Here is a 15,511-nt window from a genome sequence, read left to right as displayed (position 1 = left end):
GCCCCACCATCAGTTCAGCTGCGTTACTTCGATTTTACGGTAGTATCTGTATACTGGTCTCTGCCTCGTAATGACTGTGTTGCGTGATGTCCTTAGGTTAGTTAGGTTTAAGAAGTTCTAAGTTCTAGGGGGCTGATGACCATAGCTGTTAAGTCCCATTTTTTTGTACACTGTTCGCAGAGGTCAGGATCATCTTGATAAGCGCAGCCTACACCAGACCCTCACCATGTTGGTGGAACTGGACTCGTGGATGGACGAACTGGCCCTCATGGTGATCGCCGCCGCGCTGGTGCTGTGGGTGTGCTACTTCCGGCACTTCAGCTACTGGACAGAGAAGGGCGCCCCCCAGTCGCGACCCTGGACGCCGTTTGGAAACTGTTACAAGTCCATCGTGCAGAAACAAATGCTGTCAGAGGACCTCGACGAACTCTACCATCAGTTCAGAGGTATGTACACTGTGGAGAAGAAATCATCAATCTGCAAAATACTATGGAATGCAGCATCACATTTAGATCAGCTACTTTTCGGCAGTTACCAACTGTCTACACACAGGAATCAGTAAGCTTCTTTCAAGACTATCACGATTTACACATCTGTGATAGGCAATAAAACCTCGTCACTCCAACTGTCTGCGGAAACCGCGTAATTCTAGTAACCAGTAAATCCATTATCAAAGACAAATTTGAAAGTGCATGGGTTTCTCTAATATGTCAGTAAATGGGCTTTCACTACATAGTTACACATGCAGGAAATATATCTGTAACACTTTTTTGCTCCTCCTTCAAAATTTATCAAAATGAAGTTACAATGTTTTCATTGCCGACCATCGATATGTGAAAAATATTAAACTTCAATGGTGTTTGCGATCGGCACAGAACTGTTAAGTTCTTTTACAATTGGCCTAGGAAGTAAGTTGGAAGGCTGTACCACCTCCAGTAGGGCCTTACGTAGTGAAGCACAGTGGTATTCATTCTTCATCACATAAAAAGATCTAACGAGAGTAATGTGGTGTTATTGACATGACCTGCAGGCGAACAGAAGCGCCAATCTGTGACGGACACTACATTATATTTTACTCCACTGAATCGTAATGATAACTGGCCTTCAATGCCACCTAAAAGCGTACAAACGGCATTTTGAGTCATACGACACTTCGTAAATTTGACGTAACCCTTGGTTCACTCCATAAGCGTTACAGGTAACCATCCTCAAGTTTCTCCAATCTTTCTCATCAAGGCCATTGGTGGCTGCTCCAGTTAACAGTATAAAACTTTTATGTGATTGCGTAAAATGGTAAGAGTGTAGTGACAGTCTTTTCATTGCATTTAATAAACTGTGGCAACCTTTTCGTCCATAAGACAATTGCTCGGTAGTTATTAAAATATACAGATCATATAGCAGGTGGAGTGCTCTTTTAACAGTCACTAATTGGATTTTTTTCAGATAAGCGCTACGTGGGCTACTACCGTGGACTTGAACCCCGCCTGCTGGTCATCGACCCAGATCTCATTCGTCAAATACTGGTCAAGGACTTTGACTACTTCACCGACCGAGAACCTGTCCCTGTAGACGACCCAATACTGGAGGGTCAGCTGTTCTTCATGAAGGGCGATCGATGGCGCCGTCTGCGCAACAAACTCAGCCCACTGTTTACCAGTGGCAAGCTGAAGAACATGTTCCAGGTGAGCAAATGTTCCAACGAACACAGAAAATTTTAACGAGCCCAGTCACGCTTTTTGAGCAGCGTGGTCTTTCTTCTACCTGGGATGATAGTAAGGTTATTAGGCATTTGTCACATTCTAAACAACAACTTTTATTTGCTCTGAGAGGCCTTGAATACTGGTGAAAATGATACGCATCAAACTGCCACCTTTAGAAATAAGATATAATGCTCTGTGTGTTATTAGTTGGTATCTATAGACACCCTGTCACTTTGGTGAGTGTGAACGCGCAATTTTTTAAATGGCTACAGCAATGGTTTTAGGTACTTAATAAAACAATTATGAAGTGCGTGAGGGTCCTATTTTCAGACTTTCGCATCCCAGAAGGATTAGGGAAACAAAAATAGAACTTATAATTCGGTAACATGCGACGCTTACTACTGTATCATAGAAGACCGATGACCAAGGTCTCACTGCCAGTTTTTATTATTTTTACTCTTATTTTCACAATTTTTCTTTTGATGTTATTCTACTCCCTCGTCCCTCAAGCTTAAGGGTGGCTGGCAACAAGCTACTATTAAGCTATTCAGCCAAGAAACTTTTGAAATACGAAGTTTGATATAAATATCAAAAATAAGATGGAATATTTCTATTGTTTTATGATTATTAAACTAGTTTCTATAGTGACCTTATTAAAACTACAAATAGTCACTGTAGACTTCAAAAGCTGTGTTTCTAAGATGCTGAACTTGTCGAAGGAAGTACTGTACTTTGCTGACTGGAAAGAAATTGCAATTGGAAAGAATAAATTAGGTGAGGTTAAGTGGACTGGCTTCATGGGGGTGTAAGAAGTGAGTTACCACGGCGTCATGGTCAATGGAATCTTGATTTACATGAAGTGAAACAGAAGTTGCGGTGAGATAGAGGAGTTTGAGTATGGGTAAGAGGAAAGGAACTCAGGGTATATATCGGATACGTGCAATGTGTCGATACAGTAGTGCAAAGGTTTATCAGTACTGGAAATTGGTGGTTTAGGGTTAGGGTTAGGGTAATAAGATTATTGGGGTCTGTTTTCTGGGAAGCACAAAATGTAAGCACAGGCGATCAGTGTAGATGAGGATGAAGGGTAATTTGATGAGTTGATAAACGATTATTGAAGACGAGGATAGGCGTGACCGGAAAGCAAGATAAGAGTGTACATGGCTCTGGAAGAGAGGTAGTTTGGTGGAGCGGAAACCCAGCTAACTCTATAGAGAAGGATATGTCATGTGAAGGCTTTGCAGGTGTGGAGGATGGTGAAGGAATGCAATTTCCATGTACGGACGATTAGTAGTTCTATTGGTTCTAGTTTACTGTGTGATTAATATTGGTTGGACAGTAATGGAAGAATGTCAACTACTAATTTAAGGAGGAAAGTTTGCCGAGGTATTTTATCGAGCTGGATATATTGGTCGTAAATGTAGAGGCAGATATTTTGGGATGTCTCTACTGTAGGTTCGTGGGACATGGTAGAGTTTGTCATAAGGGCCATTGTGTTTGACGAAGATGCAACCTTCTTCATCCACTTTTGGGTGGGATTTTTAAGATGTTCAGAAGCTCATAACAGTGGTGTTATTGGCACACAGCTGTGGTGATTTAACCATTTCAGTAGTGCCAAGGATATATAGAAATGTAGCTTACACGAATCCTTGGGCACAGATGTAATTCGTTGGGGGCTGTTAATGGTTACATGTCTTGGGTTATTGTGAGAGGCAGGTGCAACAAGCTGACGTAGAAAATGTAACTGTTTGGGTTAAGAGTCTGAGAATGAGATTAGAATGCCATACACAGTCAAGGGGTTTTAGAGGTCAAGGGACAGATCGATAGCTGGTGGACTTACCCAAAGCTGCGTTCCCTTCGCAGACGCTGAACGAGTGCGGCAGCGAGATGGTGGAGGTGCTGGCGGACGCCGCGCGGGAGGGCAAGGTGCTGCAGTTCCGAGAGGTGTTCGCCCTCTACACCACGGAGGTGATCGCCACGCTCGCCTTCGGCGTCAAGCTCAACTGCCAGAGAAACCCGGACTGCGACTTCAGGATGTGGGGCCGCATCCTCTTCCAGCCACGGGCCAGGCCCTTCAAGGAGATCGCCACCGAAATCTTTACGCCTCCGCTCAAGCGGTACTACGAGTGAGTAACTCATCTTTTTACTGTGGAAACTGTACCAAATTTGAAAATGGCATCTGGACTTCAAAGCACTATGAAAGTGTTCAAATTTTCTTATATATTCCTTTACTGTTGACCAACAGCATATCAGCATTTCCTTTCTGGTGCCTTCAAATGAAACTGTTCTTTGCTTAGTACCTTTTGAACGTTGTTTTGTTCATCCTGTACATTATTTAAGTCATCAGTTTGGAACAGTCAGGTGCAGACATGATAGTGAACTTATCTAACACCTAGGCTATAATTACAGGACGAACCAAGTTACCCTTTTGCCTCCATGGCCCCTACATAATAACTAAAAGCTGCCCTGACACTTAATAGCATTAAAACTGTTTACCTGACTGAAAACTCCTCCTCCTCAGACCTCTGCCAGAAGTTACTCTTGCTGCGTTATAGATTCAGGAGCGACTCAGGGTCCATCCACAGCTTCAATTCGGGCAGTATCTCTCTCCTGCGTTTCTGATTCCCAATATAATTAGTCTCTGCTGCATCCCTTGCTGGACTAATCGACCCAAAAGAAATGACATCACTGAGCAATGTCTTTTCCACAGCGTAGCGATTGTTTCCATAAATCTGCTTTCACTCTACTGTGGAGTGAGTGCTGTTTACAAAACGTTCTCCCACTAACCTCAGAGCGCAAAACAGCACATATCTCTTACCTCCTAACATCCAGTACGGTACTCACCGTAGTCTAAATATCCCCAAAATTATTGTAGGGCGAATACGGGGACTGCATTATCCCAAATTCGTCCACATTTTTAAAGCGTTGAAGTAACACATCTTCCTCTATGTAAACCTCACCCTGATTATCTCTGCCACACTGTTAAATCATTATCTTAAAACTCTATTACGCCTTGATCTGCTTCTCAGAATTCGCATTTGTTCGTCCTTTCCATCAAAAGACCTACACCATACCTTTATATTTCCTTCGCCCCCCTGTCCGTATTTTTTTCGTTCCGCAAACTCGATACGAACCATTTCATTTCCTCCTCTTATTTTTTATCTTTATCCATTGGTGCCCCTGTACGATACATACCCTGCACATTCTTCAAATATTCTCACAATGTAAATATAACGGACATCCACCCTGGTCCGAGAAAACTAATTACAGTCTTATCCATCAGTGAACTGTATTGGATAACATGAGTTTTAAGTGCAATAAATTTTAATGTGAATCTCACGAAGACTATATATTGAGTAATGTCCATGTCCTATGCGCACGAAAGATGTACATACTGGGGGAGTAATTCAGTATACCACTGTTGGGTTGCCAATTAACTGCATATTCTTATTCGTTTAGAGGTTTCATAACGTCAGCTTATTTCTGCAGAATTATTGTATGTACGTGGATGTCCGCATTGCTTTATCTAGTAAATGTTGCACACACGTGTTCTGTTTCACTGTCGTAGTTTTTTAATTTGAGATTCGTGAAGCTCACTAGCATTATTGTACTGCAAATTATTCCTCACACACAACCGCAAAAAGATAACTATGAAAAATAAAACTGCGGTAAATATCTCACCTAAATAACTAACAGAAATGTCTTACTGTTAGCAATTACAAGTCGCTTCATGACTTTTAGGATTCAAGTATTGTAATAGATATAGTTCTTGGTTAGCTATAAAAAAATCTTTCTGACATATTTCACAATTTTCCTTTTACACTTCAGTTCCAGAGCTCCTAGGAACAATACACTGCAGTTTTTCGACAATATGGTGAAGGAGACAGTCCACGATCGCTTAGAAAATTCCATCAGAAGGAACGATTTCATGGACCTGTTTATCCAGCTGCACACGAAGGGTTTCGTCGAAGGCGAGAAGCAAGGAGGCACTGACTGGAGTAAGTACCGACTTGTTCAGTTATTATTTTACGAGTAAATGTGTCTATTGATACTCTAATACTACAGAAAAGGCATATGCGCTTATAGCACGTAGCACCCCGTTTCGCCCTGATGACGGATGCAACGCATCGTCCTATGGATCAACGAGAGGAGAATATGTTGGAGAACTTTCGTAGTCCATAACCGCCCACCCCTACCACTCAAGCAGACTGCTTGGATCAGCAGAAATCAGGTCAGGTCACCAGGGGACAAACCGTCATGTACATGGTGTGGCCCACAAATCATCCTCTCGAAAGTCGGGGGCAATGGGCTGAAGCACTGTCTTTCCAAATGTTCAGGTTGACTGGAGTCTGCTGTAGGCATTCAGTTAGTTTCGTGTGAGGAGCAGGAGGAGATTCGTGGTGAACGTCCCGTCGACAACGAAGTCATTTGAGACGGAGCACAAGCTCCGATTAGGGAAGGATGGGGAAGGAAATCTGCCGTGCCCTTTGAAAGAAACTATCCCGGAATTTGCTTGAAACGATTTAGGGAAATCACGGAAAACCTAAATCAGGATGGCCGGAGACGGGTTTGAGCCGTCGTCCTCCCGAATGCGAGGCATTTCATGTGATAGTAGGGTATTGTTCACCTGGGAAACAACGGCAGGCGTGTCATGGAATCTAGCTGACATATTGTAAACATGCCCCACGGAAGGATACCTCCAACTCGTGCCAAAACAATCCCCTGTTGGACAATGAGTTGCATCGCCTCATATTTTCGACGAGTACCGTGCCATCAGCGCATAACAGCGCATCTGAAAATGTTCGACGACCGAAACCGGTCACAGCATGATAAATCTGTAATACAAGAGTTGGTGGTTTTCACTGATAATTGACTGAAATTTAGGAGTACGCACGTTAAATGAATGTCTGACTAATTCTTCTTGGAGCCATTTTCTTCAGGAAGGTCACTATTTGCATTTGTGTTGGCTTCAACAACAAATACATCTACCGAGTGAGGTGGCGCAGTGGTTACCACACTGGACTCTCATTTGGGGGGACGACTGTTCAAACCCACGTCCGTGATTTCCCTAAATCGTTTCTGACAAATGCAAGGATGTTTCCTTTGAAAGGGCGTGCCGATTTCCTTCTCCATCCTTCGGTAATCCGATGGGACTGATGACCTCGCTGTTTGGGTCCCTAACCTTGTACAAGGCGAAATCCTCATAAAACATTTAGTGCGGTGTCTTGTCAGCAGAAGAACAGGGAAAACAGTCAACAGACAAAGAATTTCATGTAGACAGTTGAGGAAATTGGACTACTTGTTTTATTCTTATTTATTTATTTATTTTTTTGGCTGGATAAAATTCATGGATGAAGCAGATGTAGAAAAGGGATAGGGTGATTCTTCGATAAATCTGAACTTTTACGTGATCGACGCTAACTACTTCCTCCAGATAGGACAAGCGTAAGACACTGAGGGCATATGCTCCAATAATAGTTCACCTTGACCTGGCAAATGTCCAAAGTTTCACGCCGAACTCTACATTCCACACATACTCACTCAAAACTATACTATAAAGATACTGTCCTGTGCAGTGAGGGGAGAATCTGAACTGTCCGTATTAAAAAAGCCACTCTCTTTGCTTCGCAGAACTGTCGGAGAACGAAGTGTCGGCGCAGGCCTTCCTGTTCTACATCGCCGGCTTCGAGACGTCGTCGACCACGATGAGCTTCGCTGCTTACGAGCTGGCTGTCAACCCGGACATCCAGCAGCGGGTGCTGAAGGAAATCGACTCCGTGCTGGCAGAGAGCGGCGAGATCTCGTACGACTCTCTCGCGAAGATGAAGTACCTCGACAGAGTGCTGTCAGGTAACACGCCCACTGTTATCGTACGACTGCATTCGAGCTTTCTCCAGATTCATAGCAAAGTGTGTGCGTTCATCAAATGTTAGTCATTTGGCGTTCCATGAACGATAAATGCGGTCTTCAGTCAGTTGTTGAACGTGTCATTTTGTGTAAACTTTTTCAGTGAAGAAGTTGGTAGCATACTTAAAACTTAAGTGACTTCCTTTCACGTGAATTCTACGCTAGATTTAATTTTTTTCACATGGTTTTTTATTCGTAACTCTATAATGCTACAGATTTAGAAATTCTTCTGCGAATTGGATAGACTTGTCAAACCACTATGACCTCGATAAACCTTCGTTTTCAGAGCAGTTCAATAGTGTTGTATGTCTTTAATCATGAACGGGATAAGCGGTGTGCATACAGTGCTGAATCTGTCAACATGCCTTGAATAATCGTTTAAAACATAGTCAGTGTTAACAGCGTATCTTCACAACAGTAAGGTTTGTCAGCTGGTAAAGTGCCCCGGTAACTGGCAAACCACACAGCGACGTCATTCGAATATTCATCCACTATTAGGGAACGGAAAATTTTGAAGATCTGTGTCATACTGATCGCCCGTGGTGAACTATATGTCTCGTTTGTCCCCCCAGCAAAATGCAACAGAATTGCACTTTGAATTTTGGTGGAAACTGGAACGGCTTTGTCGACGTTTGCATAGTTCAAAAATGTCTCCACACGATTAATGTAGCCTGTAGGTGTCCATTGCGAGAATAATAGCTTCAAGCACCATGGTGGTCTAACTAGGTGAGCAACGAAATGCATGGAATGAGACTTGCATCAATGTTGCTATGTTTTACTGGTTGACGAGTGCAGTATTCTTAGATGTATTAAGGACAACACTGTCACCTTGGTATACTGGTTTTATTTGGTGCTCCAGTGGACAGAAACGAATAAAATCAGTAAACACAGCTGACGTTGTTTTCTTTGCTACATGCAATATCCCAATACATACCAGAAGATCGATATACTAAAAGTGTAGGATTTTTCTGACACTTGATGATTGCTGTAAAAAAATGTGAGTCGGCCAGCTACCAATGTACGTCTCAGGTGTGCAGTCTTACGGGTTCATCAATGGTCGGTCAACCACATTTTGGGACATTACTATGTACAAATGTCAGTCGCTTCTCACGGTCTTGAAGGGTAGCATGAATGCTATTCAGCGTTGGGACAGGATTCTCCAACATCTTGTCCAGCTGTACAGTCAGCATTTCAATAACAACTTTCTCTTTCAATAAGATGATGCATGAAAACACCTCACTCATCTCGGGAACAAGATTCAATTGAGTAGGATACCATGAAACTGATTAAGCGTGGTTGGCAGCGTAGTCGCTGGAATGCTCCTAAAACATTAGATGACAGCAGTACCACCCTCCAAGAGCTGCAGACAGCTTCAAAATGGGTTGGGTGGAAGAACATGGTATTGAATATTACTCAAGAGCAGCTTTATGTTTCACAGATGTACAAAAATGTACAGTTCCGAAAAGACTATTTCTAATTTTAATTTTTTGTTTTTACTTTCATAGCACCTACTTTTCATCCCATGTACACATTGCATCTCAACCCACTTATATTTGTTGATATGCAAGATGTGCAAAACGTATTTGAGCACTGTATTTCAGCATACCCAGTAAATAAAGAAGGTGAAGTAAAAGTCGTTGATACAGCTCATATTTTTGCGACATGTAGACATCTTCTGGTTAATATGTTGTTTTCGATTACTCCATACCCACTCTCCATTCATCACTTCCAGCTTGTCAGCTTTCTTAGGTACCCCACACATAAGTGCAGCCTAAGCGCAGTCGTTGCTGAAGTGTAGCTATATATTGCGTTATGGTGGTTAGTAGTTGCTGCATCTCTCTAAGACAGTTGTCAGTCCCACTAATTTGTAATAACTCTGAATCCAGTTACCTATCCTTGGTTCCCCACTTGTGTCGTTTCCTCTGAGCTTCCCTACACCTGGCGGCCCACACTGCGTGTGCTGACGGGACGTTCGGCGCCGTTGCAGAGACGCTGCGCAAGTACCCGCCGGTGCCGACGCTGACGCGGCAGGTGCAGCGGCCGTACCGCCTGCCCGGCGCCGACGGCGAGGCCGAGAAGGGCGCGCTGCTCGAGCCGGGCGTCGTGGTGATGGTGCCCGCCTTCAGCCTGCACTACGACCCCACCTACTTCCCGGAGCCCCACCGCTTCGACCCGGACCGCTGGACCGACGAGGCCAAGGCGTCGCTGCATCCCTTCGTCTACATGCCGTTCGGCGAGGGTCCGCGCTTCTGCATAGGTCAGTTATGCAACTTCCGTGATTTCACTATCTTTTTTTGTCAAGGAAATTGAGGTAATGCGTGTGTTTGGTGCCAACTGCTTTACCGCATTGGTAGCAGTGGTGGTCTGTCAGATCACCGAAGTTAAGCACTGTCGGGTTTGGGAAGCACTCGGATGGGCCACCATCCAGGTCAGCCGAGCGGTGTTGGCAAGTGGGGTGCACTCAGTGCTTGTGAGGCCAACTGAGGAGTTACATGATTGAGGAGTAGCGGCTCCAGCCACGAAAAAAGACAAGGGCTGGGAGAGTGCTGTGCTGACCACACGCCTGTCCATATCGACATCTAGTGACGCCAATCGCCTCAGGATGACATGGCGGTTGGTCGGTATCATTGGGCCTTCCAAAGGCTGTTCAGACGCAATTTAGTTTCCTTTTTATGTTGATTTAGTGCGCTCACAATTCTGGGTTCATACCAACAATTAATATTGATCAGTTAGGTCGTAAGTGTATTTTCGACATGGAACTTTCACTTTTACTGCTGAATCTCATTACTGTTGAAGATTTTCGTTCAATCAGTGTGGTTCAAATCGAATCTTTCTGATTTTACATTAGTGATCTCCTCGGGAGGTATAAGTAGGGGGAAGCAATATATTCGATACCTCATCCAGAAACGCACCCTCTCGAAACCTGGACAGCAAGCTACACCGCGATGCAGAGTGCCTCTCTTGTAAAGCCTGCCACTTGAGTTTGCTAAACATCTCCGTAACGCTTACCAAATAACTCTATGACGAAATGCGCCGCTCTTCTTTGGATTTTCTCTATCTCCTCTGTCAACCTGACCTGGTACGGATCCCACACTGATGAGCAATACTGAAGTATAGGTCGAACGTGTGTTTTGTAAGCCACCTGCTTTGTTGATGGACTACGTTTTCTAAGGACTCTCCCAATGAATCTCAACCTGGCACCCGCCTTACCAACAATTAATTTTATATCATCATTCCACTTCAAATCGTTCTGTACGCATACTCCCAGATATTTTACAGAAGTAACTGCTACCAGTGTTTGTTCCGCTATCATATAATCATACAATAAAGGATTCTTCTTTCTATGTATTCGCAATACAATACATTTGCCTATGTTAAGGGTCAGTTGCCACTCCCTGCACCAAGTGCCTGTCCGCTAAAAATCTTCCTGTATTTCGCTGCAGTTTTCTAATACTGCAACTTCTCTCTATACTACAGCATCATCCGCGAAAAGCCGCATGGAACTTCCGACACTATCTACTTGTGATGGGAATTGTTTGCAACAGTACTGGAGGTGCTGTTAGGGTAGGATGATACACTTCAAACGTTCCTCTTAAATGCCTGCTGGGTTCAGAGATTGCGAACCATGTTCCTTCTGGGTGAGAGTCCAATACTTCAACCACTGCACCACATAACTCGGTATATGAAGTTTATAAATCTGTTATCTAGTGGATCGGCGCCTTGTACTTATTCTTCTGGCAAAAGAAGTAAAAGAAAGAATAGTTTCATGTGAGCATGAGCTGTCCTAACCTAGCGATGTAATTTGTTGATTTGGGAACCCTGTGCCTCCTGGATGACAGTGAAATGCTTTAACCGCCGCACCACTTCGCTCGATATATTTAATTGATGAATCTGTTAAGTTGCGGATTTTAATACTCTATACTTATCCTTGCGGTAAACCAAGTAACAGAAAAATGATTGTCCTTGTGAAGAAAGTGACCCTTTAATTAAAGGAGTAAGTAGGGCAGTTTTCCAGCAATTCTTTAATCTCAGATGCGAATACAACCGTTCCTTCCTCTGGTAATGATTTATTGGCGTGAAAAATGCAAGCTGTACCACGGTCCGGATTTGCGTTACACTATGGGTCCTTCTGTAACTGTGTTGGTAAGCCAGTTCAGAGGTCAAAGTAGTGAAAGGATATAAAACGCCCAATAGGATTACACTTACGAAATCGTTATGACCCACTCACCAAACTTCAGATCGAGGACAGCTTTATTTAATTTTTGAGGCAGAGGCTGGGCAGCAGAAAAGATGTATGCTCTGGAAAATGTACTGCAAGCGCGCTGCACACCAAAAAGAGAGTAAAACATGTCGTTCCTGCAGCAGGGACTTTTGTTAGTTGTTATCACTCTCTCTGGCCCCCCTTTTTTTCTTTTCTCTGGACTCCAACAATCCCTGAGAAGAGGACGGAGGATTACAATGTAACGCTTCTGTGCAATCTGATTTCTACCTGGCTATAAATTTTGGTAAGATAGTACACGTATTGTTACTTTGTGGCGGTTATTAATAACGGATCAGTTTGGTGTCTCATAAGATTGGTGAAGGAAAATGCCTACATGTTGTCTAGTGCACCGTGATATCACTCATACTGTCGGTTTGAAGTACATAGCCGGCCGTGCTGGCCGAGAGGTTCTAGGCGCTTCAGTCCGGAACCGCGCTGCTGGTACGGTCGCATGTTCGAATCTTGCCTCAAGCTTGGATATGTGTGATGTCCTTGGGTTAGTTAGGTCTAAGTAGTTCTGTGTTCTAGGGGACTGATGACCTCAGATGTTAAGTCCCATAGTGCTCAGAGCCATTTGAACCATTTTTATCTGAAGTACATACATGGTACAATAATAAGAGCCTTGGTTACCGTACCCCCAACGAGTACCTGTCTCACGTAGATGTATCAAAATTTTCAGAGGTCCTGACCACCACAGGTTATGCCAAACCATCTTCCCGTGACCTATCAAGTGAGTTTAGGAAGAAAATATTAGGCTCTCGTTTGGGTGGGCTAAACTAAAACTAAACTCCGTCCGAACAGGCCTAACGGTACTGACCGACCGTCGTGTCATCCTCAGCATTTAGGCGTCCCTGGATGCGGATATGGAGGGTCGTGTGGTCAGCACACCGCTCTCCAGGCCGTTGTCAGTTTTAGTGATCGGAGCCGCTACTTCTCAGTCAAGTAGTTCCTCAATTTGCCTCACAAGGGCTGGGCGCACCCTGCTTGCCTAAAGCTCTCGGCAGACCGAACAGTCACCTATCCAAGCGCTAGCCACGCCCGACAGCGCTTAACTTCGGTGGTCTGATGGAAACCGGTGTTACCACTGCGGCAAGGCCTTTGGCCATATGAGTGGACAGATAGTGAAAACTCTTCTAATGACTTTGAATGTTGTCAGGTTGCACGCAAGAATGTGGAAAAGCGTTAGCTTATTCGTGTTATGTAATCTCTTAATTTGTCAAAATAATAATGACAGGAACATCTTGACAGCCACTTTTAACGTTGGCATTGCAATTAATGTAGCGATGTGTACGTTGTTAAGAACGTGTTGGTGTTGCCGCAGGTATGCGCCTGGGGCTGCTGCAGTCGAAGCTGGGCCTGGTGCACCTGCTGTCGCACTACAAGGTGGACGTCTGCAGCGAGACAGACATCCCTCTTCCACTGGACCCCATGGCTGCCATCCTCGCGACAAAGAACGGTGTCCACCTGAAAATCACCAGTCGGAAGGCTGTCTAGGTTGCTCACTGCGAGGACAAAGCTCTCATTACTTCTACGTGTCTGTGTTACTTCTGAGTGTGACGTTGACTATTTATGTGGACGCTGTCTAGAAAGGATCTGTATAAGTATCTGTACATTTGTATATATAGTACGTTTTCTATGTAGTTGATCGTCTATCGTCTTTCAATTTTTTACATCGTTTCGACTATATATATCATGTAACATTAAATAAATATAATTAACACAAGGCATATCGTCTGTCTCCTGTTTCCATCCACTGCACTTTGTTCAGAGAGTATGGTTAAAACGCAGCCGGATCCAGAGGTCTACACCTACGTCTACAGGGATACTCTGCAAATCATATTTAGGTCCCTGGCAGACGGTTCATCGAACCACCTTCACAATAATTCTCTATTATTTCAATCTCGTACAGAGTGCGGGAAAAACCAACACCTATATCTTTCCGTGCGAACTCTGATTTCCCTTATTTTAATATGATGATCTTTCCTCCCTGGCCGACCGGAGTGGACGAGCGGTTCTAGGCGCTTCGGTCTGGAACCGTGCGATCGCTACGGTCGCAGGTTCGAATCCTGCCTCAGGCATGGATGTGTGTTATGTCCTTAGGCTAGTTAGGTTTAAGTAGTTCTAAGCTCTAGTGGACTGATGACCTCAGATGTTAAGTCCCATAGTGCTCAGAGCCATTAGATCCATTTTTTTCCTCCCTGTGTAGGTCGGCGTACACAAAATATTTTCGCATTCGGAGGAGAAAATTGGTGATTCAAATTTAGTGAGAAGATTCTGCCGCGACGAAAAACGCCTTTGTTTTAATGACGTCCACCTCAATGACGTCCTGTATCGTTTCAGTGACGCTCCCCTATTTCGCGATAATACAATAAGTGCTACCCTTCTTTGCACTTCCTCGATGTGCTCCATTATTCCCATCTGGTAAGGATCTCACACCGCGCAATAGTATTGTAAAAGAGGACGGAGAAGCGTACTGTAGGTAGTCTCTTTAGTAAATCTGTTACATTTTCTAAGTGTCCTGCCAATAAAAGGCAGTCTTTGGTTAGCCTTCCGCACAACATTTTCTATGTGTTCCTTCCAATTTAAGATGTTCGTTATTGTGATTCCTAGGTATTTGGTTAAATTTACGACCTTTAGATTTGACTCATTTATCTTGTAATCGAAGTTTAATAGATTCCTTTTAACACTCACGTGGATGACCTCACACTTTTCGTTATTTAGGGTCAATTGCCAATTTTTGCACCATACAGATATCTTCCCTACATCGTTTTGCACATTTTTTCGATCTTCTGATGACTTTACTAGTCGATAAACGACAGCATCATTTGCAAACAACGTAAGACGGCTGCTTAGATTGTGTCCTAAACCGTTTATACAGACTTTTATAAGTCACTGAAGAATACATCATGGTTTAGTTACAGCCAGCGTGACATCCGGAAATTCACTCGTTTAGTTAAGAAATTCTGAATTTCATGTCCCTATAAATTTTATTAACTCTTGAGAAAAAATCACGAGTGGAAGTCTGTCGGGTCAGCAAATATGTGGTGGCCAAACTATAAGAGGCCCCGTGTTATTTTGAACGTGATATTTGAGCTATAACCTATCTGAGTGTTGTTATTTCTTAAAGCTAGGACGGCCCTTAAGCGGCGTCAGGTGATGCCAACGGCAATTTAGTGATCAATGCTGCGTTGTCAGTAGTCAGTATGAAGTTTGTTGTGAAACAGTGCTGCAGAATGCTTTTTTCAGTCGAACAAAGAGTGTTTATTGTTGAAACTTTGGATGTAAATCGTTTAAAACGTTAAATGAAGGGTTCACGATAAAATATCCAGAGACAGCTGCTCCTGCAAAAAATGTTGTGCAGAAACTGATCACTAAATTTAGAACAACAAATTCAGTCGCTAACACCAAACGCAACCGAGTAAAGAAAGTTTCTCGCAGAAAATACTGAACATATTCATGCCACACTGGTAAGATGTCCACGAAAATCAAGTAGTCGTCTACCCTCCCTACTAAACATCAAACGAACGTCATGCCATAACATGTTGAAGTGTCACAAATGTGATCAAACAAACTCAGTATGATGTAAGCATTAAAGCCTACGGATTACGCACTACCAGAACACTACTGCAAATGGTTACTCACG

General features: G+C 43.6%; 1 protein-coding gene across 1 annotated transcript; it reads left to right on the top strand.

Moving 5' to 3' along the window:
- Nucleotides 1-226: 226 nt before the first annotated feature.
- On the top strand, nt 227-13,362 carry LOC124798812 (probable cytochrome P450 6a14). Its single transcript, XM_047262341.1, has 7 exons — nt 227-446; nt 1,444-1,682; nt 3,564-3,826; nt 5,529-5,698; nt 7,332-7,570; nt 9,678-9,864; nt 13,190-13,362. The coding sequence occupies exons 1-7, from the start codon at nt 227-229 to the stop codon at nt 13,360-13,362; spliced, it is 1,491 nt and encodes a 496-aa protein (XP_047118297.1).
- Nucleotides 13,363-15,511: the final 2,149 nt, after the last annotated feature.

The sequence above is a fragment of the Schistocerca piceifrons genome, chromosome 5, assembly GCF_021461385.2.
Source record: "Schistocerca piceifrons isolate TAMUIC-IGC-003096 chromosome 5, iqSchPice1.1, whole genome shotgun sequence".
Taxonomy (NCBI): Eukaryota; Metazoa; Arthropoda; class Insecta; order Orthoptera; family Acrididae; genus Schistocerca; species Schistocerca piceifrons.
This window is presented reverse-complemented; position numbering and strand designations above follow the sequence as displayed.